At 37.3% G+C, this 26,769-nt stretch overlaps 3 protein-coding genes across 5 annotated transcripts; all 3 read left to right on the top strand.

Moving 5' to 3' along the window:
- Positions 1 to 209: 209 nt before the first annotated feature.
- On the top strand, positions 210 to 5,850 carry cenpw (centromere protein W). Of its 2 annotated transcripts, XM_038293232.1 has the most exons (4): positions 210 to 357; positions 463 to 576; positions 5,010 to 5,076; positions 5,356 to 5,850. In XM_038293232.1, the coding sequence occupies exons 1-3, from the start codon at positions 271 to 273 to the stop codon at positions 5,034 to 5,036; spliced, it is 228 nt and encodes a 75-aa protein (XP_038149160.1). In that variant the 5' UTR covers positions 210 to 270; the 3' UTR covers positions 5,037 to 5,076; positions 5,356 to 5,850. The 2 variants fall into 2 exon arrangements, with proteins under 2 accessions (XP_038149160.1, XP_038149159.1); XM_038293231.1 differs by having other exon boundaries at positions 5,010 to 5,850.
- Positions 5,851 to 8,811: 2,961 nt separating this feature from the next.
- Positions 8,812 to 13,748, top strand: LOC119788697 (R-spondin-3-like). Its single transcript, XM_038293292.1, has 6 exons — positions 8,812 to 8,816; positions 10,672 to 10,760; positions 11,105 to 11,296; positions 12,347 to 12,487; positions 12,558 to 12,704; positions 12,785 to 13,748. Exons 1-6 carry the CDS (start codon positions 8,812 to 8,814, stop codon positions 12,979 to 12,981), a joined length of 771 nt encoding a protein of 256 aa, XP_038149220.1. The 3' UTR covers positions 12,982 to 13,748.
- A 461-nt stretch (positions 13,749 to 14,209) lies between these two features.
- Positions 14,210 to 18,331, top strand: LOC119788703 (E3 ubiquitin-protein ligase rnf146-like). Of its 2 annotated transcripts, none has more exons than XM_038293299.1 (2): positions 14,210 to 14,403; positions 15,456 to 18,331. In XM_038293299.1, the coding sequence occupies exon 2, from the start codon at positions 15,460 to 15,462 to the stop codon at positions 16,519 to 16,521; it is 1,062 nt and encodes a 353-aa protein (XP_038149227.1). In that variant the 5' UTR covers positions 14,210 to 14,403; positions 15,456 to 15,459; the 3' UTR covers positions 16,522 to 18,331. The 2 variants fall into 2 exon arrangements, with proteins under 2 accessions (XP_038149227.1, XP_038149226.1); XM_038293298.1 differs by having other exon boundaries at positions 14,211 to 14,413; positions 15,459 to 18,331.
- The last annotated feature ends 8,438 nt before the right edge of the window (positions 18,332 to 26,769 follow it).

Below are 26,769 nucleotides of genomic sequence, written 5' to 3'. Positions count from 1 at the left end.
TAAGCCGTTTTTTGTATATATATAAAGGACAAATATATATAAATGTATAAAAGAAACACTATGTAAAGCTGTCATTTGTTTTCGCTTTGGTCGAACTAACTATTTTAAAAACAGTAGGAGGCGCGACGACGATCAGGCACAAGCAAATAAAAAGCACGAAGAAGAAGAAGAAGAACCGGAAGTAAGATAAGCGGGAGATTGAAAAAAAAAAAACATAACAGAGTAAAGGAGCTTGTGATTTTTTTTTCTCCATACAGAAATATTATAAAAATGTTGAAAAAGCCGCCGAAGCTGAAGAGGACCGTAAGGGCGAAAGCTAAGGGAAATGTAAACATCGCAACGGGTTCAGAGGCGATGGTAGGCGCGCACACTTTGATCCCTCATTATGTTACTTGGCTTATGCTAGTTAGCTGCTAAGTCTTTCTGTAATTAGTGGTTCATCTGTTTCTCGTTTCCTCTTAGATTGAACTGCTGATAGTAATGTTCCTGAAAGGTCTCTCTGAAGAGGCGAAAGCCAAAGCGTTTGAGGAGAAATCTGCAACAATCGGAGCTCATCATGTCAGAGCAGTTTCCAAGGTTAGCTCATTTATTTAAACCACAGTGACATGGACTAGCTGAGTTAATAGTAATTATGGCCATCATAATGTTTAGTATTGGGAGGTTTTTCAGGATTATTGTTTCGTTTTCCATTGTAAAGAACGAAAAGACAAATAATCCAGCCCAAGTTAAGTCAAATGAGTTAAAAACCGTTACTTAGCCAGGGTAGTCTGATCTTATGAATGCATTTAATGAATGGGAGAAATAACAGTTCATAAAGGAATATTCCATAGGTTTACTTAACAGTGATTTGTTTCATGATATTTTATTTGTTATTGGTTTTAAAATTTGTCCTTAAGAGCTCCCAAAATAATTTTATAAAAAGCTTAAAGGAATAGTACACCCAAAACATGATTAGCCTTCATTTTCTACTCACCCCTATGCTGAACAACACTCTGGAGTAATTTTTTGATATCTCAAATGCATCTGGAGATCTGGGAGGCTTCTTGCTGTCTGCTGACATTCAAATAATGGAGATCTATGGTGCCCGAGACAGAAAGGTCCATAAAAGTCCACAAAAAACGTGTCAATTCCTCCATACTGCTCGTCCAATGTATTCCAAGTGTCCTGAGTGGGTAGCATCCAGAATTTACTCGAAACGAAGTCATTTAGAATGTTTTTAGAGCATAAACAGTAGTGTATAGGATTTCCTGAAAGCGCGCACACGCGCGCTCACGACGCTACGGAAGCCGGCAGATCAAACCAGATGAAAGTGCGCATTCAGCGTCTGATCTTCCAATAATGCAAGCATAGAAGAAGAAATGTGCTGTTTACCGGTGCAAAGAAAGAAACAACGAAAGAAAAATATCTGAGGACTTCAGTGTTGAGGAAGAGCATGAGTTCTTTGCCGAGCTGAATGCGCTGGTTTGGTCTGCCGGCTTCCGTAGCGTCGTGAGCGCGCGTGTGCGCGCTTTCAGGAAATCCTATACACTACTGTTTATGCTCTAAAAACATTCTAAATGACTTCGTTTCGAGTAAATTCTGGATGCTACCCACTCAGGACACTTGGAATACATTGGACGAGCAGTATGGAGGAATATTGACACGTTTTTTGTGGACTTTTATGGACCTTTCTGTCTCGGTCACCATAGACCTCCATTATTTGAATGTCAGCAGACAGCAAGAAGCCTCCCAGATCTCCAGATGCATTTGAGATATCAAAAAAGTACTCCAGAGTGTTGTTCAGCATGGGGGTGAGTAGAAAATGAAGGCTAATCATGTTTTGGGTGTACTATTCCTTTAAGCATAAAACAAATAACTTTAAAAACATTTTTAAACAGGAATTCAGAGATTCTCTGAAGTCTTTACCCGTTTGCTACAGGGCATAAACTATATACCTTGGCTCCTTCACTGCATTACTGTCGCCTGGAATAGACTTAGACAGATTTTATTCGTCATTTTGTTTACACAAGTGTTAAACAAAAAGAAATGGAGGTAGTCTTCAGCTGTGTTCGAATTTATGGCCTGCCTCTTCCAAGGACGCGGTCTACCTGGACTGGATCCTTCAACATGAAAATAAGGAGGTCGGAAGAGTTTTGGCTGTGGATTCAAACAGCTCCAGCTTTCGGTGGTGTACGCTCTGTCACATAGCAATCGTGATAGTTGACACACAAAGCTTGAAAAGAATGAATACCGAAGTTTCCAAACTGTTTCTTTTTAATTTTCTTCCCTTTTTTATTGTAAAGTGAACAAAATCTGCCCTCATGAGAATAAAGAGTGGAATAAAGGTGCCAGCCACTGGGAGCATGAACAAATAAAAGGCAATGTAATGATAGAAACCTTAGTCAGTTAAATAGCATGCTGCTGTCATTTTGCACATCTCTGATGTTGCTGCTATTTTTCAAATATCAAGCAGTAGTAGATCTTTTCTGATGCATTTTTTAAAGATCTCCCCACAGCTACTTTGGCTGCAGGGAAATAGGTCTGTAAGTGAAACTAAAATAAATGGTCCCCGCAAGAGTGAGGAATCAATGAATAACCTCAACCAATCACAAAAGATGGTCCGTTGTACACGATTGGTTCCTGACACGTCAATCATGGTTGTCTGCTTGTCCCTCCCTCCTGTGTGCGTACTCTGACACATGAAAGAATCAACCCGCAATGCTCGTGCGGGACGCCATGGCTGGAAGCTAGCCACTGTTATGCTACGTTCACACCTAAAGCAGCAAGAGCAGCAAAAACATGCATGCTGCTTTATTTTTGGTGCTTGTACCAGTTTAGTTTTGCTGCGGCTGAAGCATCTTTGTTAGGCTGACTAGATTTGAGTTTCTGAAAAGGAGGACACTTTTTTTTCTGGGGGTATCGACTGCTGGGCCGCTGACTGGACTGGACCTCAGCAGAGAACCATGAGCTGCCCTTCTTATATTCAACCACAAAAAATACTTAGCTAAGCCAATTGCGCAAAATCGCAATAAAAAAATAAAAATCCTATCAGATTTATAGTCCCCCCACTGCAGATATATTAGAATCTGTCCTGAAATTACAGCCAGACCCATTTACACAGTAACGGATAAAAACCTTTTACCGTAATACCGGTAAATCAAACATTACCGCTGCATATCTGACTCAATAACCATTAAACCAACTATTTTCATTCATTTCAGACGGAACTATTCACATACTTGTATTATTTTAAACTAAACTTTCAATTTTCACCACTGTTCGGCGCCTCTGATCACTGAGCAGCCTACTTGCTTGGTCTCGCAATAAATCCTGGGATACCCAAGTATAGATAGGATACACCAGATCCGTCCTTCAAATAGTGCAAAAAGAAGGACGCATTTGTAGGCCACATAACGAGAAGTCTTGCAATCCGACCAGACCTCAGCGCCACGCTATGACGTAATCTGCCTTCGAATCTGACCTGCACAGGACGCATCCCATATATTCAAACACAGCCTTCTTGTACTACCTCTTGTGTCTGCAATGCTGCTTATTACCTCTATGGAGATCAGATTCTTGATAGACAGTAATTCATTATCAATATATCTTATAAGTCAATGCTTATATTGTGATGCATTTTAATCAGTAACTGTGATTTGACTTATGAACATTTCTGATATTTTCATATTCTATGCTAAAACAAAAATGCTAAAGTTATCATCTAAAAATAGAACTTATTAGTTCTTTGAGACTCTTTGCAGATTTTCTGGTATTATGATGTTTTAGTAATTAGTAAGATGATGATAGCAATGATTAAAAGAGTCCTTTTATTTTTCTTGTTTTTACTGTAAATCATTGTTGCGTACACTGATTGAAGCCCTGTAGTCTGTTCTGCAGATTGCCTTTAAATCAGGATCTGAGTGCGTCCAGTTTCATCCACTTAATAGATCACAGAGCTCTAGCACAGATTGAAAGTTCTGATAATTTTGACACGATTTTAAACTGCATCCTGAAATGAAAAGGGTCCAGAATTATCGCCTTCAGAAAATATACCCTGGTGCATTTTGAACGGCTATACCACCTACTTATACAATAATATATAGCTTCTCTCTAACCACTTTTTTTGCTTTGACTGATAACATACCTACTTATAGATATGGAAAAATTAAGAATTTTCATTAATATAAGAGACCATGAAAAAAATATGTTATGCTTCATATGTGATGGTGCCTAATTTTAAAAGAGGTGAAGAAGTAAACAAAGTGGAAAGTCTCTCGTATAGGGCTGCAACTAATGATTATTTTGCAAATTTAGTTGTAATATAATTAATAATAGTTCGGCAAAAGGATCCTTAAGGAAGACTTTTTGCTGAATTTAATAAGGTGAAACTAAAACTTTTCTACTTGAAGAGTTCTGGATTTAAATCCAAAATGTTTAATTTTTTTTTTGTTTGTTTTTTTTTTGGTATTATTACTGCTCTATTTGGGTTGTTCTATCGGCTAAAGGAACATTTTATACTATACACTCCAGTTAACCATTAATTTAATATTTCAATAATCGATTAATCACGATTAATCTGATTGTTTCAGCTCTACCCTCATGTAAAGGAAGGCAAGTCAGTCAATAAAGTCAATATTGGTATGATAAAGTGGCCAAATAAAAACATTGGAAAGCTTCATTATTTTCCTTGAACAGAAAATCAGAATAAAACCTTCAGAAAAAAACATGGTTGTAAATGTCCACCTATTTATATCTATATTGGAAAAGTGAGAAATGTCTGAGAATAGGTCAGTAAAATGGCTACTAATAAAGGCTTTAAAATGAAACGATAAGAGAAAAGGATGCTGTAGAGGTAATTTTTTCAGGGTTTATTTTATCAAACCAAATCTCCCAAGTTTGGAAAGTATTTATCGATTTATTTTTAACATGAATACTTATATTTCAAATGCAACTTTAACAGGATGAGGAAAATGCTTTCTTTCTGCTTTGTTTCTGTGCCATGTTCTGACAGATGTTATTTCTTTTTACAGAAAATGTTGAAAAAGGCAAGAGGATGAAGAGGATTATTGTAAAGAACTCCATAAACAACATCTTCATGTATCTGATTATGAAATCTCCTTTTTCCTAATGTATTTATTTTACCCCTTCTTCTAAGTCAACACTCTGTGTTCATTCTTTCATTTTTCTTTTTTTTTTTAACAAACCCATTTAACTTTTATTCTGTTTCTTATCTTCAGTCTTACAGCTCTCAACAATAAAATGACAAGTGGGATTTGTTTTAAAGTCCTTATATCATTAGAGCTTTACTGCAGATGATTCCAAACTAATCCCAGAAAGCGGCGCTTATCTGTGACATGAAACTGGCTTGTATTTCAGGGCTTCTTCACAGTGCATTAGTGCTCAGACATCCGCTTGGCTGTGGTCTCGCTCCGCTCATCCGTCATGGTTTATGTCTTCAGCTGCACGCTTCACGGCCACCTTCGAATTCCTCGCTTCATCAAGGCACCCAGAATATCTGCACCCGCTGATAGTGTCCTGCTAATTCCTTATCACCACAAGTTCTTGGCGAGAAGCTTTGCTCAAAGGGCAAAACTAAGACAGACTATTCACACTTGTATGAGAGAAAGTGGTTTTTTTTGTTACTTCTGGATAATCTGCATATGTAGCCCGATAATTCAATCTCTGTTAAAGTGATAATATCTAGATTCATATGCTTATAGCACCTTTGTAAACGACCCTACCCCTCAAATGTCAGGTTGTAACAACATAATGTGATTTTTATGATGGAGCAACAAAGACTGATGCATAATTGTAAAGTGGTAGGAAAATGTTTTTTCTTTTTTTATAATAAATAACAATCTTGAAGCTGTAGTCTTTCTTTGTGTCAAGTTTTGTAGAATCAGTTTTATTTGTCTCAGCAGTTTTGCACATCTAGAGACGATTTTTATTGTTTTTAAACATTTCCGTAAAAAAAGGTCACATACTCTTATTTGGACCGCCTTCAGCTTTAGATGCAGGATGCATTCGCTATGTTTGAAAAAGCTGCAATGTTACATAATCTATTTCCATCTAGTGTTGCATTCATTCTTTTTTTAAGATCAAATACTCTGACAATTACTCAGGCCTAGTCAATCCTGCTATTGTCATCTTGGAATATGCCCATGCTAGTTGGAAACAAAAGAAATCGATTGATGGAATAACACTGGTACATATGGTAGTCACTAGGCATGATGGGTATGTCTAATCAGCTGCCTTTCTCCTTACCCTGATGTGCCTGGATCTGTTTAAAACTTGACTTTTTTTTATTTCAGTTAGTCTTACTGATTGGTTTTCTAAAGGCTGCACACCTGTTCAGTCCCAACAACTTGAAGTTCCCTTTGCATTATGTATGTGGAAATGCTCCGTGTTTTGCTATTGAATAGAGTTCTACTGTTGTTTTTACAGATATTACCCTTTAAGTGATTTCTGATCACAATCATTCAGGATTTTTTTTTTCTGCCCTCATTTCTCCTCAAAGACGATGGATCCCCACCATCCTTCCAGTTTTTAATAATGTCTTGGAATTTTGGGATACTTTCCTAGCTCTTTAACTGTTTTCCCTGCTTAATACGTGCCAGTGATTTGACCCTTCCTAAACAGACTCGCATATTTTCCATGATCCTTGGATGTGTTGTTGGATATGGTTGTTTAATAAATGAGAAGCCACTCATTGCACCAGTGGGGGATAAATAACTTTTTACTAACTGACTCTAAGACTGCAGTAATTATCTAATTGAAGACTTTTACTTATTTGCTTTATTAAATCCAGGTGTTGGCTTTCTTTTTGGCCAGGCAGTGCATATTTCCAGCACAGAATGGAGGACAAGCCATAACCCAAATTCTTAACTGAAAGGTGGACTTGTTTCCCAGTCTTATATTCTGGATCTCTATCCACTCTGACCAGCTTCCCTGCTCCTGTAGAGAATTGTCATCACACAGCTGATGCTGGTATCACTGTCCCACTGAAGGGACTGTGCTCTAAGCCTGATATTAGGTGTTGGTTTGTTTGTTTTTTTGCTTTAAGGTCAACTTTTGTTCTTTGCTGATTCTCCTAATATCATTTCCCATGCAATACCTCTTTGCTTCAATGGGCTGCTCTTTGTTGTCATCCTGTACAGTCAGCTGCACTGGATTGCAAACGGAGCTGAATAAAAATGTATGGTAAACAGGAGCTTCCCAAACTTTTCAGCTTCTGACTCACAAAGTGGTACCAGAAATGACTCATGGCTCAAACTATCAGTTGAGTAAAAAAACATTTCTACAAAATCCATAAAAATCGTCGACAAAGTATTTAGTATATTTTTAAATGATGCTCTTATATCTTTAAGGACTTTAGTATAAAGTGAGGTCACAACCCAAACTTTAGGCATCAAAGTGGTAAACCCTTTAGATTATGATATGGTCAAAGTTTGCAAACCATGCATCATTTGTTAGCCGCATCATCTAAAAGTCTCGCAGTTAAATCGTGTTGGTACAGGCCTGGAGCAGCCATGGAGCATTCTGGGCATACCTATGCCCAATGGGCTAAAATTCATTTGTGAGCTACCCCAAAGCTGTTATAATGTAATCAAAATTGTATGTATAATTAATTATCTAATATATTAAGAATTTTGTTTCTATATGGTTTTAAAATAAAAAAATATCAGATGACATAATTATGTATTTAATATCTAAGTTGCCTTTTTTCTTTATCAAATAGCTCCCTGCATAGAATATTTTCATGGTGGGCTGCAACAACCAAAAATGCTTGGGACATTTTTTGGACCCCGTCCAGCTCTGTGAGGGTATGAATACTTCTGCAAGGATCTGACTGTCTGAACACACACTAACTTACTGTGCTCTCCATTATCCTCTTCATGTATATTTTCTAAGGCTTAGTGAAGAAATCCTTTGCCGTCATGTGGTTGATTTTCCCTCCACAATCTGATCTGGCACCCCTGGGACCATTGTCCTTTCATGTTTATTATCACCCTGGTCAGATTTGGGGAGATGTTTCTTGGTTTCAGCCATTATGTCTCTAAGGAGCAGAGCTGACTTTCTGCCCACTCTTTGATTCATATATTTTTACAACACAGCCTCTGATAACACATCTGCTCATATTTTTAAAAACCCAAATATAACTTCTTTTGGAACTCCTGTCGGCCTCAAGGTAATTTATTAAATAAACAACGGGTTTTATGAGATTTTTTTTTACACTCTCCAGCTCCACATATGTGCTTCACAGAGATGGTCTATATATCCATGCAATTTAGCTTCCTGCTGGTTGATGGATGATGTTTCTCTGCAGCAGCTGGCTGGACATACAGGGCTGCTCTCACAAGTCATTTTATTGTCCTCTTTGTGCTTTGCTTTTGCTCCTAAAAAAAATGGGGCTTTCCTATTATGCATTTGTCCTTGTATAGTAAAGCTGAAGCCAAAATAAAACGCCTCGTCCAGCTTCTCTCTTTAGATTCCTTCTCTTAAATCATTTTTTCCAACATGAATCCTCTCCGGAATGAAAACCCACTGCAAATCTCTGGCTGTTTCCTCCTGTGCCTTTTTTTTTCCAGACAGACTCATAAGTAAAAACTTCACATTTCTTAACAAGGAACACATGCTTTTGTTCGCTTTGCTTAAAGTGTTTTGCATGAAATTGATTTAAAAGCAAACGGAGAGAGAAACGCATGCTTTTATCGCCACATTTGGCCTCATAGCCAGAAGATGATGGGACGTAAAATGACAAGATCAGAAAAGATTTGGGAGTAAAGCAGAAGAAATTTGAAATGAATAGGAAAGGCATTCCTAGAGCTCTTAATGACGTGAGTAACTGTTCTGGGAATGCAAAGAAGCCCTACAGTTCCCAAAACAATTGATAATACACACCAGGAAGGCAAACAAATACTTTGTCCTCCAAGATTTTTTTTAGACTTACTGCTTCTGTAATTTTGCTTTCTCATCAGGAGGTAGTCAAATCATCCAGTGTAGTTTTGGTTTTCATTTCCTGAGCCAGCTTTTTAATGGAAAACACCCAGCTCATGGTTTCGGGTAACCTTGAACAGAAAAGGTGCAGACACATAGTTTCTACTATAAGTCCATTTGTGATTTTTGAGAGGCGGCGTAAAAGGGTGGTGTACCACCTGAAGTTAAATCAGAAGGAAACATGAGGTGGTTTTCACAAAAAAAAATGTGCATCCGCCAATTTTACATACAGACTAACTCCTTTCACTTCTGCTAAGGCTGTTTGTGCCTATTTTCAGTGTTGATTTACTTACATTTATTTAAAAAAAAAATGCACTTAAACATCCATAATTATATGAAACTAGCTGCAAAGGAAATCTAGAAAAGTATGAAAAATATGAATAAACCATAAATTTTCTTCTGGTTGTCATGCATCTGTTGCATCCATATATGTTTTTTTGTCTTGTTTTTTTGCATTAGATGTGTAATCTGCTGTTTAAATGTAGATACCTTCTTTTAAAGATTTACTTCTTTATTGAAGATTTTCTCTTTAACAAAGCTGCCATGCAGTCTCATGTATAAACATGTAGCTACCTTAGCAAAGCAGAGGTTGTAGATGCTACGTGACACAGTAATAGATGTGCAACTTTAAAATCTAGATACTCTTAAAGAAGCATTTAATTGAAAATATGTATAAGTAAAAGCGTGTGAAATATGGGCATGAATGGGTTTAATTTTAGGCTGTGAGCTTAAGTTAGAACTATCCTGCAAAGGGACTTTGGACTATATTTCAACATAAATCAATATTGAGATAATTTCTTATTGTGCATTGATCCTGACAAAGTAAACCTTTTTTTTTTTTTTTTAGAGAATTCTAAATTTAAAGAAGGGAATTTCTCCAGGTTTCTTAATAGTTTAGCAAAATAGGTGTTAAGGCTGAGCATTCAAAAAGAAGGAGTTTATGCAGCCATGTGTGCAGCAACAAGGATACATCCCTAGAGATCTTCTGTAGCATATGCAGAGAAAATTTAAACTTTGCACCTTTTGGGTGGAGTTTAATGAGCACCCTCTTTTGATCTATGTTTTATATTTTTTTGCCACAGATTCCTTCATCTGAATATATATATATATATATATATATATATATATATATATATATATATATATATATATATCTTTTGGTTTGATGGGGAGGGAAAAACTACAAAGTTGATTAACAACACAAGTGGTGGGTGTAGAGGCATGTAAAGGTAAGAAAACAGATTAAAGTGCACTGAAACAGAATCTACCTTCATACGAGCAGGGAGAAGTCCCTGCTTGTGTACCAATCCAAAGCAGCAGACTTTGTGGATGTGATAATGGGTCAGAAGGAGGGATGAGGGGGGAAAGGGAAAGGAGGGTGGGAGTGTGAACATGTGCTGGAAGAAAAAGAGCTTACCCAAACCTTGCATTTGTTGGAGACTCAACTATCTTAAGATGGCTTCTCTCTTGTTTGCTTTCTCCACACCGTCCTGCCAACTTCAGTGAACACATGGAACGCACGCTGGATTTTTTTCTTGACGAAAACATTTCTACACCTCACTGGTGCTGCCTTTGCACGGATCCAACTGAAGGAATATTATGGAGTCCTTCACTGACTCATTCAAAACAGGTCCTTTTTAGATTTTGGGTGTGATGTGACGCGTCTCTGTGGACTGGATGAACTGAGAGGTGAAGGAAAATGCAGATACCATCATTAATCTGGATGCTGCAGCTCATGAACGTTTCAAAAGGCCAAAACAGCACAAGTGTGCTGAGATTTAAACGTAAGTGCCATATTCATATTCCTTTTGCAAACCAAATAGGAGTTGTTGTGAACTCTCAGAGCAGACGAGGAGTCCATATGGAGACGATAAGTATGGACTGTTCAGCATTCAGGGAACAATGTGGTCATAGATTTCCAGTTGATTTACTTGCATGCACACAGAGAATTTATAGCTGAGATCACAACTCATAAAACCAAGTTGTCTGGAAATTTTGCTTGCTGCAAACCAGGATTTTTTAACAGACTATTATATTCCCTAACAACACCTAAACAGAGATTTTGTTCAGCCCGGATTTCTCTAATAGGTCTCACCTAAAGCCTTGTTTATCTTTAAACCTGTGACAGGTAGCGATCCAGTGGGCAACAGCTGTCAGGCAGGATGTGCAACATGCTCGCCTCTGAACGGCTGTCTGTCCTGTAAACCCCGCTTCTTCTTCCACCTGGAACTGGACGGGATCCAGCAGAGGGGGACGTGTCTGTCCTCCTGTCCCCAAGGTTACTACGGCATGCGCTCTCCCCAAATAAGCACTTGCATCAGTAGGTACCAATAAATGTGAAAGGAGTGATGGGATGTTATTTTATCCAAAATATATTTGAAAAAATCTAATATATTTGAAAAATCAAAATATATTTGAAAAAATATGTTTTTGGGTTAACCCAAAGGTTTAATAATGATGCAGATACAGTGTTTTGCAAGTATTCCCACCCTGCTGCTGTTTTTGATATTTTATCCTGAGTTCAAGATGTTACAGCTGCATGCTTCAAAGTATTTTATTTGCATTTTATGGAATAAAACAAAAGAATCTAATGCATAATTGTGAAGTGAAAGGAAACTTATATATCCTCCAACAATTATAAAAAAGAAAATTCTGAAAAGTGCGGCATGCCTTTCCAGCAGAAAATAGTTTTGGGTATGTCTCTTTCATCTTAGAGACTGCAACCTTTGTATATTCTTTGATAGTAGCATTATTACATTAATATTCAACTTTGGCCAAGGATTTACAATTGGATTTAGGTCTGGACTTTAACTAGGCCAGTCTTGCACATTATTTTTTTCAATAATCTTAACCATTCAATTGTATGTTGGTTGTTTGTACTAGTTTTCCTTCTGAACTTTAAACCTTCACCTCATTTATTTCCTGCCTCTATCAGATTTAAGTCTAGGATTGCCCTGCATTTGGTACCTCCTTTCCACAATCTGTAAAAAGCAAAAATCTGAGGTTGAAACCGTATTTTACTGTACTTTATTTTTTATTTTTTGGTTATAAAGAATCCGTTTGTTAGGGTTTAACTTTACTTATTTAATCCTGAAATGATCCAATATGTTTGGTGCTAATTTATCGCAATCCTCATGCCAAAAACCTGCACATTTTATTGGTCTCTTGGCACAGATTGTTATATTGGTTCCACATCAAGCTTATATGTGAGATTAAGGATAACTAAGCTGAATTAATTAAGTAGTAATAGAACCATCTACTTGCATTACTTTCTGAAAACCTAATCAATGTTATTTTGTTGGAGGAGGTTTAGATAGATTTGGGTTGTTCCCATTTGCTCTGAACAACATCCTTTCCCATTGGCTTTCAGAGTGCAAGGCAGACTGCGCTTCCTGCTTCAGTGAAAACTTCTGCACACGCTGCCACCCTGGTCGCTTTCTTTTTCGTGGCAAATGTGAAAGCAGCTGTCCAGACGGACTGACAGCCAGCACAATGCTGCGGGAATGCACAGGTACAATGCTCACAGGAATATGGTTAGAACTGGGACCTCTATAGAATGATAATCCGTCTTTCTTGCTCAGAGTGCCCCGCAGAATGTGAGCTGTGTGTTGAGAGGAACAATTGCACAAGGTGCAGAGCAGACATGTACCAGATCCATGGCCAGTGCAACCAAACCTGTCCCAGAGGTTTTGAGCCTGACGTCCAGCTCATGCAGTGCATCCCCCCAAGTGAGAGATGCTCTCATTCTCTTGTATCCCTCTCTCCAATGAGTGTTTCATGGTTTTTGATTGTCATCTGTCTGTTGAAGTTCATTGTGAAGTTGGAGAATGGACGAGTTGGGGACAGTGTGTTCGGAAACAGAACACGACGGTCCACAGGAGGGGAGAGGAAACACGCACACGACAAATCCTGCATCCCCCAAGCACCTCCGGGGACCCCTGCCCTCACCTTGCAGAGATCAGGAAATGTGCAGCAAAAAAGAAGCAGAAAATCAGATTGGAATGAACTGCGGATGTAAATTATTAGAAACATTCAATCGTATGCCACTTACCTCCATGTTAAGGACTTTGTAAGATCTCTACAATTGAATTGCTTTTCTTAAGTGTTCCATTAAAAAGCTCATTAATTGTTGGTCCATTTAGCTTTTTTTTAAAAAAAAAAAAAACAAAAACAAAAAAGAACAAATAATTAAAAAAAAGAAGTTCCTGGTAGAGATTTGATGAAATCTCCTATTTATCATGCTGTCATCCAAAGTACTTCTTTTTTGTTCCTTTTTTTATTTTTTTTTATTTTAACAGTTTTAACTACAGCTTTTATACAGTTCTACAATATGGACAAATAATGTAAATGAAATGAAAAAAGTGTGTGAGGAATAAATCTGATCTTTGCATGTGGATGTTGCTCAATTAGCTGTTTGAGCATAACCATTTGTTTTTTTTTTTATAATGTAAAATGTTTTCCTGTATACAGATTTTTATATATTTGACAGTCTTTTTTTTGTGTACAGTGTTTTCCACATGGTGTTGTCTAACCTTAAGTGGGTAGGTCCTGCTATTTCACAAATCATAAACCCATCAGTGCTATTTTGTAATTTGAGATGCTATTAAAAATGGAAAATATATGACCACAAAACATTTTTTCCCCTTAGATATCTGTTCAAACATATAGCAATGGAGATTAGCACTCACTTACCCTTTCTCCCAAGGAAGTTAAATACATGAACATTCACGTGTATCAGTTTTTTTGTTTGTTTTCTTGCAATACATAAGGTATTACGGTGGAATAAAAAAATCCCTTTATTGTCCCACAGTGGGGAAAATGTGGTGTTACAGCAGTAAAATATTACAGCACACAAATTTGGACCTTAAAAGTGTATAAAAATAACAGAATAAGTAAAAAAAAATGTATATAAAAAATAAACAAATAAAATACTGTACTGTACATTGTACAAATAGAAAATAGATACTAGATAATACTAGAATACTCCAGGTATCCTATAACAAAAGGTTAAATAAAGCTTAATTTTTACAAAAATATTATTCAGACTAAAACAACATAATGTTTGTCTTAGACAATTAGTTTAAATAATAAAAAAAATAGTTTAGACAATTAGGTTAAATGATAAAAGGAAAATACCAAACAAAAGCACCAGAATAAGAACCACAGTATGAAAACAAGCGCTTGATTGAAGTGCACATGCGCAGTTTCTGCTGCTCTGCTACGTCATCCGAATGGACCTGAGAAGACAGCGCCCCCCCTGGACACTAAAGTCACTTCAGGGCTCCGCAGGGCCCCGTTTGCACCCTGGCTTCTATCAGCGATTAAAAGTAGTATTTTCTTGTTCTATATTTACACACAGCCAAATATGACCGCAGCTGTCTAAATAACTCCATCTGGACTTAAGCCAAAGACGTTAGAGGGACCGACCGGTTACCAGGTAAGCTAGCTAAGAAGCTAACATTTTGCCACAGGATAACAATATGCTATTAGAGGCGTAAAGCTAACATTAACAGAGAACGCGCGTTAATTCAGCACTATAATACTTTATATCTGACGGATAACGAGCTGAGCGGAAATTTGCTTTCGCATATTTCCAATAGTTGATAAACGGTAGTAAATTAAGCTAAGGTTGAGTGGCTAGTAAACACAAAGAACTGGGTGGTGTTTTCTTATATCTTAGAACGAGAAATGACCAGAATATATGTTGCTTAGAAGAGATTCGTTTAATTTATATCTAGATATAAGCAATTTATAGACGTCAGTGTAGGTTTTAGTGTAAGGGCGTTTCGAGGGTGTGTCAGCAAACAGGAGTGGGGAAGGAAACAAACCCACTGGGATGAAACATATTAAGCTCACTCTGTTAAATTAACATAACACGAGTTTGTGTTTAAGTTTCATACACTTTTTCTGTGACTGTCAAATGCACATATAAATGCACCCTCAGGAAAACCCGTCACCTTTATGTTTACATGTAGACACGTTGAATTAAAGGGTTTGTGTAAGGGGGGGCTGGAACCAATCTGTGATATGGAGGTTTACCCTGCCACCAGCTGATTCTCTGTTTAATTAGGGAAGGGAGGGCGAAGCATTTGGAGATCAGGCATATTTTTGCTGCAAGAAGAAGCCCCAACTCTTTCTTTTTAAAATATTTTGTTTAGCTAATGCTTTCCTTGAGCTCTCATATCTAGGTCTAACAACTAACTCTTTGATGCCACTAGCTACAAACGTGTATTGTTGGATCATTGTTCGTTGTGAACCCTGATTGTTTTAAAAGTATGTTTCACAGATTGAACTTAATGCCCCAAAATGAATATCTCCTTCTAGAGGGGACTACTGAAAATATTGAAATAATGAAAATAATTTGATAGTAGAAAAAAACTAAGATTAGATATTAGTAATATCACCCAGCCTCATGTGTAGCTAAGCTCAAACAGAAAACTTAAGTTTAACTGCATATTAAACAGCCTGTTTCTCTCAGGCAGGATGGCCAGTTCTGGGGAAGTGACCGCCTCTGTGAATGCTCCAGCTCCATCCAAGCTGAAAGAAGAAGCAGGAGAGGACTCTTGCAGTAGTTCCACCACCACCACTGCTGTGACCCCGGAGTGTGCCATCTGCCTGCAGAGCTGCGTCCACCCCGTCAGTCTGCCATGCTGCCATGTCTTCTGTTTCCTGTGTGTTAAAGGCGCCTCCTGGCACAGCAAGCGCTGTGCTCTCTGTCGACAGGAAATCCCAGAAGACTTTTTGGAGCGTCCAGTTCTGCTCTCTCTAGAAGAACTGAAAGCTGCAGCGGCTGGGCTGAACCTGAACGGGAGCGAATCCCGTGGAGACTACACATGGTACTACGAAGGGCGCAATGGCTGGTGGCAGTACGATGAAAGGACCAGTCGAGAACTGGAGGAGGCCTTCATGAAGGGGAGGAAGAGCACCGAGATGCTGATTGCTGGGTTTCTTTACGTGGCAGATCTGGAGAATATGGTGCAGTATCGCAGGAATGAGCACAGTCGCAGACGTAAGATGAAGAGGGACGTAGTTAATATCCCTAAGAAGGGCGTGGCAGGACTGAGGTTGGAATCTGAGCCTGTCTCTGTCCCTGTTCTACCGATGATTGTCTCTACAACAGCAGATCGTGTGAACTCAGCTGATGGTTCTGACTCTACAAGCCAGTCACAGCCTTCATCTGTTGGGATTACGGTTTCTCTTCCACCTGTTAGACCCCAAACACTCCTCGGACGTCATCTTAACAGTCCTCTGTCCCCATCACCGTCCACTCTTGAACAATCTTTCTCTCAGCTCCTAATCAGCCAGCCTGAGGGGGAAGATGCACAGGAAGAAGATGAGCTGCACAGGTATGAGTCTGCATCAGGCAGCAGTGAGAGTGAAGAAGAAGAGGAGAGTGATGGAAGGAGAGGGAAGTCGGAAGCACGAAGGAGGCCGCTAAGAGAGAGCCAGCAAACCAGAATTCCTCCAAGAGGCATGCCTTCCAGCTCCGCCCTCAGCCTTCGCTCTCGTAGTCCTGATGGACAGTGTACCATAACAGAGGTATAAGTGATCCACCTCTTAAGACTCTAATCAGCTCAGCAAAAAAGGCAAAGCAAAAACTTCTAAAGACAGAATACGTCTGAAAGGTCCAGTTGAAAGGAGAAATACCTCTGCTGTGTAGTTCTTTAAACCTACAGTGATGGTGTGCCAAATGTTTTATTTCTGCTTGTTTTTACATTAAGACAATTGATGGGTTAAATTTAGCCTTCAATCTAAAACTTAAAATTAAAAGCAGTTTACAGCAACTGGATAGAATTAGAAGAGTTTCAATGGGCACCGTATTTTAAAGCCTGTTTTCAAACTGGGATTATGGAAAAAAAAAACAATAATAATAAACTTATAATCTGATAATGGTTTTATTGCGGTCAGAGATTAAACCGTTCATGGACAGATGCTAATTATTAAAAGTAATGAAGGCTTAGCTTGTTCTTAAATAGTTCATCTTCAGACCCCTCTATAGTTGGATGCAGAAGCATCAAGTACATCTAACATTCTGCAAATTAAAATCCATGTTTTGGTCAGTTATCCTGATTAATTTGTACAGCACAGATGCAGGGATGCATAATTTGGTAACATGCAGAGGCTGCAGGATAGATGAATGTTTTATATAAAGACTGTGTTCCCCATCATTATCTAGTTTGCCCCTTCTCTTTTTTTAATAGTCGTGCCTCCTTTTATTCCTTTTTCTCTCTTCCTTCCTCTTGTCCTTTCATCCTTCTCTTCCATCCTGCCTTTTGTAATTCCTCCCTCCCTTCATTCTAATGTTCTATCTGTTCTTACCCTCTTTGTGCTTTCCATTTTAATACTTCCTGTCAGCCTGTTTTATTTTTTTCCCACTAGTATATTTGGAGCATAAACACTGGAAGCATCTGACACAAATTCATGGCAAACCCTTGTATTTTTTACTTATAAAACTCTGCAGAAACAAGGCAGGAAAAGTGGAAGAAACCTTTAAACTAGATTTCAGCTTATTAAATGTTTTTATAAGGTTGCTAAAGCTGACTAAGTTGAAGATAGAAATGTCTAAACGCCAAGCATCTGCTGTGTTTATGTTCTGTGCAGCTCGCTCTTGTTGCTCTGTTTTTGGATCAAGTACAGAAACATATCAGTATGTTTTGACTATTTAAAAAGAAAATAAAAAACTACTTGTTTTTTGTATATTTGTGGCAATGGTACTTATCTCATTTTCCCTTTTCTCCCTAGCATTTTGAGCTCATTAAATTGACACTTTATTTTTATTGTTTTTTTACACATTGAGTGATGAAGTAAATGCCTAAATTGTAGCACCTTAAATAAGAGTTGAGGGTTAATGACTTTCCTTTTTTTCCTGTTGTGCTTCTGAGTTGATCATAATAAAATGGTTTACTCAGGATGTCTGCTGAAGTTTGAACTGGAGGATTTCTTTTTGTGTGTTTGTAAATGTTTTGTATGTAGGAGCAGAGCGAGGCACTGCTCCCTCTATTTTATTATCTTGTTTTAATTATGGGGAGTTGTTGCCATTGTGAACAGCGCTGGGTGCTGAAAAGCTACTGGCAGATCCACTGGAAAGTATTTTTCTATGTTCGGGAACACATTTAGGTTTCTATTTTCGACAGAGTACTCTAACAGAGCCTCTGTCAAAGTAGCTGCATTGACATATTCTTGGATGAGCTCAGCCTGTTTACTCCTGCTCGAGTTCCTCTCTTTCCCTCCTGTTTCTTTGGTTTAATTTGTCGTTTCTCAGTTTGGCTCTTTGTGTGACTCCTTTTTTAATCTTTGTGGTGTTTTTCCTGTGATGTTTTGTGAAGCTATTAAAGTGTTTATCAATGAAGTAAAATGGCTGTGTGTTGAAGGACTTCATAGATTGTATTAATCTTATTAAACACAGTAGTATTTACACAGACTATAGATTTCTACTCCCACTAAATCCAACTAAATTACATCAGGTTAAATGTTTAATAAATGCTAGTGCTCTTTCAAAGTTACAGTTAGATGAGTTTGGATTACAGTTTGAGGAAAACATTTGTGTCAAATAAAAAAAAACATCAGAAGATAACAGGAAGAGAAATATGAACTTCCACATGTTTGGCCCCTGAAGGTGCCACATTAATCTGGTAATACAGTTTTGTTCAAGTATAGACTGCCTGGGTATTTCCAGCCATCATACAGTTAAGTTTTTATGTTCCAGATATTAAAATTATAGGACATAACATAAATAATAATCCAAGAACCAAAGTCATTCAGAAGGGAAGAAGCCATTATTTCAACTTAAGATAAAAATTTTTGGACACACATCCTGAGGTTTCATGCTAACATTGAACTAATTAACCATAATGATTATGGCTTTATTTGTGTGAACCAAACTGTCAACAACAGGCCTATTTTATCTGCAGGGACCAGCTCATTTTACAAAACATGGCTTACATTTATGCAAAATGCAATAAATCAGAAAGTTTGAGGGTCATACTAGTATATGTTCTTATTTTATTAGTGTGTCCTGTTACCTTGATGCCAGCTGCAATTAAATCAATGTAAATCATGTGGAATTAGAAACAAATAAGTAGAGGTTTTTAATACTAAAGTAATTTTTCAAATTAGTAACCAGGAACTCAAAGCTTGGAAACCCTAAACAAGCTAAACAAGAACCCTAAACATGTTGGTTTAGTTGAAAAATGGTCCCATATTCTGCTCGCATTTTGTGGTCACATATTCTTGACATAAATCCTACAGTACAGTGCGGCCTAAAATCAGACTTAGTTTACAGTAGTTCTGTCAAGAGGAATGGGCTAAAATTACAACAATCAAATAGTTTGTGGAAGGACACCCAAACCATGTTACCAAACATCCGGATGACAAACGTAATAAAAAAAACTAAAAAAATTGTGTATTTCAGAATTTTGCTAATAAAAAATATTTGGGCAATCTTGGTTTATGGATTAATAGCAGTTAAAAAAAGTTATGTTGTATTAAATTTCTTTCCAGCAGGTGGAGCTGTTGTACAAAAGAGTAAAAAAAAAAAAAAAAAAACCTGGCAGCAACACAGATAAGCTGTAACTCAATTATGTCAAATAATAACTGCCTTTATTCTGTATGTGCTGCTTATTCCTTGTAAATACTTAAAAAACATCTACCAAGAAAGCTATTATCTAAATATGTTCCACTTGTTTTGCTCCTGAAATGTTTACACTATAAAAAAGATTGTCACAAAGTTCAAACCTGAAGCTTGACAAAACAACAAATTATGAGCCTTTTAAAATTGGATTTAATTGTTACATTAACAGACTACCTTTCATGAAGCTGCTAAGCTGTGGCACTTGCCAAGTGAAGCAAAGCCAAGGCTGTGTGTGCAGTTGGACTGTGAGTTGAATTACAATCCACACTGACTGGGTAAGGTTTTGGCTTTTGTCGGCTGTGAGTTTCCAAAGACGGTGTGTGCTGCAGCTAAACTAACCATAATAACCAGATGCTTGCAGCCTGTTAGAGATACACGTTCCGTTCTTGTTCTTGGAATGTTTTTCATGTACTTTGGTTTTAATAAAATGTTAGAAATAGAGACTTGGCTTTAAAGATCTCTATTTAATGAGTTGCTTTCTGGTTGTAGAATGGAAAGATGAATGCAGCCAAAGGCAAAGGAGTCTCCAAATAATCCAGGCAACCTTCCATCGTCATGGAGAGTAAAGATAAACATTCAAACCAGACGTGGCTACAGGACGTGTTAGTCTGTTTTTGCCATCTTTTCCAAACCTCAGTAGGCCTGAATCTGATGGCATAACAAAACAGAAAAGGGATTTTCTGTGATGAATAACACTAAACATTCATTTAAAAAATAGGAAGCAACAGGGATGTACCATCCAATGGCAAACTAATGCTACACTTACAGGTTGATTCCTCTTATTTTCTTACTTTTTTATTTTAGTTTGTGGTTTTGGATCATTATAGTAGTTCTATTGTTAGATTAAAATAAACACTAGAAGCAAAAAAAAAAAAAAAAAAATCACAAATAAAGGTTGCTAAAAAGTTTAACCCAACCAGTCAGGTCCCAGTGAGATGATATACTTCACTAAACCCAATAATTGGTTGCAACATAATCTCTAAAAACTATGCAGAGAAATGTATGCTCCTCTTTAGAGAACCTGTGTTAACCATTGGCACTTTTTGGTGTTGATGTTTTCATAAAGAGATTGGATAAAAAAAAATAAAAATAGGCATCTACTGTAATGAAGCGCTGTGCAAATTGATAATCTAAAAACAGAGCAGCCGAGATCTACAGCACCAGTGGTACAATCTCCTAAAAAATAACTAGACTGGTAAGATTTTAAAAAGCTATTTGAAGTTTTCTACATGCTGACCCTCCGGATCTGTGGGATTAGCTAGTCAGCTTAAGCTACTTCACCATTTTTGAGCTATATGCAAAAAACTGTGAAAGACGGACACATGGATGCTACTGATAACTAACATCCCACACCAGCCTGACCATATCATCCTCCTGGTAGCAGCATCATGCTCCTAGGCTGCTTTGCTTTTTATACAGACAAGAAAGCTGTTAAGACTTGATGGAAGGGTGGATGGAGGTCAGAGATGGCAAAAGTACTCACTTTCCGTACTTGAGTAAAAGTACAGATACTTGTGTTAAAAAATACTCTGGTAATATAATATAAAATATATATATATATATAATATAATACTTAAGTAAAAGTAACAAAGCACAGGCTTGTAAATTTACTTAAAGTATAAAAGTAAAAGTAGAAACCACTTTTTTCATGCCGTTGCCTACATTTTAAATGGATGTCTGCCAATAGGACTAGATCTCCGTTGTGTTCATTTTTAATCATCTCGTCGTCCATGCTACTATGCTAACGCCACCGCCACCAAGCTGCAATGATTTGCCGCCAATGAATACCGCCGAATCTGTCGATTCATCTTGTAGCGGTGCGTCAAATGCAACGTAGATTCCCATCCAATTAGATTGAATTTGGTATTGATGACGTGAAAAATAATAACGGTAACTCCATTGAAATGATTCAAAACTAAAGTAACGAGCCACTTTTTAAAAATGTAAGGAGTAGAAAGTACAGATATTTGTGTAAAAATGTAAGGAGTAGAAGTAAAAAGTCACCATAAAAATAAGTAGTAAAGTAAAGTAAAATAAAAATATCAGAAAAATCTACTTGAGTACAGTAACGAAGTATTTGTACTTCGTTACTTCCCATCTCTGATGGAGGTAAATCAGGGGAATTTCTCAGAGAATCAGGCATAAACACTTGAGACTAACCAGGTTCCCCTTCTATTCGAAACTTGCTGCCAAAGCAACAGAAATGTTTGGTTCAGTTGCTTTAAGTTACAGATTTTCTCAGTTTAATTTGACTGAAAGTTAGATTTATTATTAAATTGAAGTAAAACTTTCCATTCTCCATGATCCTCAGGGTGATTTATGATAAAAGTCTTATTGCAGTGATAGGTGGTTTAGGAAAGAAGCAAAAAAAAAAAAAAAAAAAATGCAAGCACAATTTTCACTCTTTAATTTGATTTCCTTTATTACACACATTTGCTTAATCATTCAAACTAATTTATTAGTTCTAAGTGTAAATAAATGATTAAGATGTCATGTGACCTCTGGGCTTCATCAATCCAACTACACACCTCCATAATGGAGCATTAGGCGGGCAGGGAGGGAAAATAAATATACAAAAAAAGTGGAGGATGAAGGCAGTGATAGATAAAAATAAAAATAAAAAAATAGCAACAATTTGCTTTTTCTTTTAAGTCCCAGACAGCCTGGCTTCATGTTTTACTGCTGTCTGCTCTCGGTCTGGCCATGCTCTAAATGATACGAGCAGACAGACAGGGAGGAGACCATCCTACTATATGTTTGCAGACACACAGCTGCCTGTTAATATGTGCACCACATTGAAGACCCCCTGCTGCCAACTACTTCACACCCTAGGGAACACACCCAGTCTCCAGCACCTCCACAAATAGTCCCTTCACAGGCATCTTTCACCACCCTATGGCTCTTTACTGAGCTTTGTTAATGTAAAGGTTATTTATGGCCATTTTCATTGTTTAGCATCATTAAATGACCATATCACCTTAGATATAAAGCCAATATTATTTGTATTTATTTTCTACATGTGGGCTCCTTTACTTTGTTCATGGTCCTTATATTTAAATGTGTTTCTTGTTGAGTTATTTTTAAACACTTTTATATTTAATTTATGTATCTTGTACAGTATTTCTATCCATAACCTGTGAGATTCGCAGACAGGGTAGCTCACCGCTAAAGGAGCCAGCAATGACTTCACTCCTACTGTAACTCTCATCGACCTCACACCATTAGAGCCTATCAAGTGACATGTCTCCCTAATCCTGGTGCTACCGAACCATTTATATCAGCGACGCATCATACCATTACTATCATGACGACTAAAATCATAAAGTCTAAGGTAAATCCTCTGGCTTAATACAGTAGAATATGTTGACAGAATTAATTTTTGCTCTGTATTTAATGAGTTTTTATTGGAAAGCATAAGTGTAAGAAGAAAAAAAGAAAAGATCCTAATGGGTTTGCAGTTTGATGGATTCCCAAATTGAGCCTTAAATAGTGCAGAGTAATAAATGGCATCTGAGACACTGCAGGTGCCATGCAGCTCTATCATTATAGGAAACTTTATTCGCTCTTCAACTTTATTGCAGATGTAGGGGGAGCTGTGTAAAATGAGTAACTCTTGCATTATAACATAAATAACATTTTATACTCTTATAACTATGTGATAGAGCTGTTTGTTGTAATAATAGCCATCATGTTCATGCCTTCTGTGCACCAACTATTCAAGTTATTAATAAAATATAACATTAGCTATGGTTATTGGAAGGTACAGAGTATGTATTTCAATTCAATCTCATATCTAATATTTTATTCAACTAAACCTCATTTACATATCCCTCATATGTAAATATCTATAGAGTTTTTGCTTATGTCTTTAAGCATTGTGGAAAACCCAGAAGATGATGTCATGGCTTTGTAAATAATCTATTAGAGGGTAACCATTGGATGTATTTTGAGACAAGACTTCAAACGCACTGCCTTCTTCTCTGACATCATGGAAAATTCATGAGAGATAAAGCAAGAGATCAAAATAAAGAGATGTGGCCAAAAAAAAAAAAAAAAAGGTTCAAGCTTTCCGTAAAGTTTCCATAAAGGTATCACGTCTTTTCATTAATTCAATGAATCACACAAGTTTAATACACCAAAAGAAACTCCAACTGTTATTCTTTTTTTAGGACAGAGACTAATTATTTGTTCCAGAAAAAAATGTTTTTGTGTAAAAGGTGTTCAATCCTAGAGCAATAACAAAAGATGGCCTGAAAAAGTTATTTAGTTGAAAGAATTCTTCAAAATAAATCTAAAAATCCATTCCACAATTTATAAATGCATAAAACAACACACATCTTAATTTTTAAAGTATAATTTTATTTATATTTACAATCTCTTTTACAAGACAGGCCTGGCCAAGGTAAAAGCCAAATGATAGCAAATGCAAAAATGCAGAACATCAAAAAAAAAATATATATATATTAGGGGTGGAACGGTTCACAAAATCCACGGTTCGGTTCGGTTCACGGTTTCGTGGTCACGGTTTCGTGGTCACGGTTTTCGGTTCGGTTCGGTATATGTTGATTGTTACACCGAAATCCCATAAAAATTTATGAAATAAATGAAAAAATCCCAAAAAATGAATTACTTGTAATTATTTTTAATGATCCGCGGAAACCCTGGATCATTTCCGCATGTTTTGCTGCTTTGAATTTAATCATCTCTCGCATGCTCTCTACGATCTCCAAGGAACTCAGAGGGGAGCGGACGGGAGCCACAGCGGAGGCTGTAGGCTTTGCTTTGTGCAGGCGGTCTGGAGCGCAGCGGGACGGAGCGCTGACGGAGTATGTGGGATTTCGGGGTTAGCATGACATGTTGGTCATGTTGCTGTTAGCATAAACAAAACGTGTTGCACAATGTTTGCACACTGTTGCACTTTTATCCACAACTTTCTTTCCGCCGTCATCATAGGTCACTCTAAATGCAAAGTGGTCCCATACAGCAGACCTATAAAGTGCTGCTGGCGCGTCTTCCAACTCCTGTTCTTTCCCACTCGCCATACCCACACAATTCTCCACAACAACTGATTTTTTTCTGCAACACCCGGCTACGCTGCTTCGCTTCTTCTTCTTGTTTACTACTGGTGGTTGGCTTTGGTCGCACTACCGCCACCTGCTGCTCTGGAGTGTACACGCTTCCATGAGAAAAAAGGAGCAGCGCATGAACTGAACGCAACACACGCAAATCGAACCGAGACAGTCGAACCGAACGGTTCGGAGGGTTTTCATAAACCGTTCCATCCCTAATATATATATATATATATATATATATATATATATATATATATATATATATATATATATATATATATATATATATATATATATAAAAATAATCAAAAAGGGGGAAAATTTTAATTTCAGTCATGAATTTTGGGCGATCAACATCATTATCATTACTGGGAACACACATGTAAAGCTCTGCAGCAATAGCTTTTTAGGCTATTGTCTTATGGATTAAGGTCTACATTTTATCTTAAAAAAAAAAAAAACAAAAACAAAAAAAAAATGACTAGGATAAAACTTCACCCTCGTCTCGGGTATTTTTGAGCCACTAACCAGCATTTATTAAGCAAACTTTGTTCTATGTGCTCAAAAGAAAGGTATCTCATTAGCCCGGAGCTATCACCCCCATGTTCTCCGTAGTGGAAAGAAGCAATCAGGAGGATATACAATGTTAGTTTTTCTACCACATGATCAAGATTGAGAGATAGAAAAAAATCAGTTTAGGTGTCCTCTAAAAAGTAAACATATTTTCAAAATGTTTGCTATGTCTCCTACATTAGTTTTGAAAATTAGACTTCGACTTAGACAAATTTCATTGTCATTTTGTATACACAGAGGGTATACAAAATACAATTTTGATGCATACAGCTTACATATGGAAAGGTTCAGTGCAGTACAAATAAATGAATGTGGTGCAAAATGCAGTTGAATATTGAGTTGTGTTCTATTCAAAATTATTATGACAATCAGTCGCTTTGGTGGCACAAATATGATTTTTTTTAAGTGTGATGCTGAGATTTGATTAGAGATCAAAAGTTCAAAATTCTGGTGACAGTGGGAAAGAAGCTGTTGCAGAATCTGCTGGTCCTGCAGCGAATGCTGTGAAGTCTCTTAGAGGGCAGCAGGAAGAACATTCTATGGTGGGGTGTGTTTTTCTTTCCTCCAAAAATGACTTTTTTCTTGCCAGTTACATAAAGGTCAGATTTATGAAATTGAAAAATACTGCTTGTCATGTTAACATATTGTCCACCATAGGGAGCTCCTCCTGCTTAAGAAATTGATCTTCTGCATGCACTGCCTGTAGGTTAAGGTAGGGAATGTCAGGTTTGTAGTGAGATCATATCCTGTTATTTTAAGGCAATGGACAGACACCTAAGCTGTGCAAATTGTTAAATTCTTTCAACATTGTTTTATGACCCATCCCTGCTTTACATTTTCCTTCAATCCTATCTTTGACCTCAGCTGAATTTACACCGAGTTTAATGGTTGTACACATAGTCTATATAGTAATTTGTACTGGATTTTATGAAACTAAATAAAAATGTTTGCCACACTTTTCAGATTTTCCCTACTATACAATTAAAACATCATGAGATCAAAAAAGCACACTGCAAAAGCTAAACACATTTGCAAAGCGCTGTATATTTAGAGTTGAATTATCCTAATAGTTGTTCACAGCGTGGCGGTGTACTCTTCAAATGGCTAAGTATGTGTTTATGCACTGGGTAAAACAAGGTCACATGAATGGGCCACCAGCCATGGAGGCCATGTAGTTGCTCCTTGCTGACCAGCCTACTCAGGCCAAATTAAAATTCATCATTCGTCACAAGATAAATAGATCTCCATAGTCACCTCTGCCAAGCAACACCAGCTAATCCCACGATAGCGCCGCTCCTGTTTTGAAAGGAGACTCTGGAGGGGTCTCCTTTCAAAGACGAAGAAATTTAGAACCCATTCTATTTTGATAATGAGCTCTGGCATCCTCCGTGCTTTTGACTCCTTCTCTCTGTACTTAATGTCTCTGCTTCTTGCTTTACTGCTCTCACCATGTGCTATTTGAGAAGACAGAGTCAATGGATGGTTACAAGCACACTGACAGTTTGGACAGTTGGACGA

The sequence above is a fragment of the Cyprinodon tularosa genome, unplaced genomic scaffold (assembly GCF_016077235.1).
Source record: "Cyprinodon tularosa strain WSP-4 unplaced genomic scaffold, ASM1607723v1 ctg323, whole genome shotgun sequence".
NCBI lineage: Eukaryota > Metazoa > Chordata > Actinopteri > Cyprinodontiformes > Cyprinodontidae > Cyprinodon > Cyprinodon tularosa.
The sequence above is the reverse complement of the archived record's forward strand: the minus strand, read 5'-3'. Positions and strand labels throughout refer to the sequence as shown.

Bases quoted from the DNA above. Each gene is read 5' to 3' on its own strand.
- cenpw (XM_038293232.1), top strand. From the start codon at position 271: ATGTTGAAAAAGCCGCCGAAGCTGAAGAGGACCGTAAGGGCGAAAGCT. The intron at 358-462 runs GTAGGCGCGCAC...GTTTCCTCTTAG, and splicing joins CAACGGGTTCAGAGGCGATG to ATTGAACTGCTGATAGTAAT. The intron at 577-5,009 runs GTTAGCTCATTT...TTCTTTTTACAG, and splicing joins ATGTCAGAGCAGTTTCCAAG to AAAATGTTGAAAAAGGCAAG.
- LOC119788697 (XM_038293292.1), top strand. The intron at 10,761-11,104 runs GTAAGTGCCATA...AACCTGTGACAG, and splicing joins AAGTGTGCTGAGATTTAAAC to GTAGCGATCCAGTGGGCAAC. The intron at 12,705-12,784 runs GTGAGAGATGCT...TGTCTGTTGAAG, and splicing joins CATGCAGTGCATCCCCCCAA to TTCATTGTGAAGTTGGAGAA.
- LOC119788703 (XM_038293299.1), top strand. From the start codon at position 15,460: ATGGCCAGTTCTGGGGAAGTGACCGCCTCTGTGAATGCTCCAGCTCCA.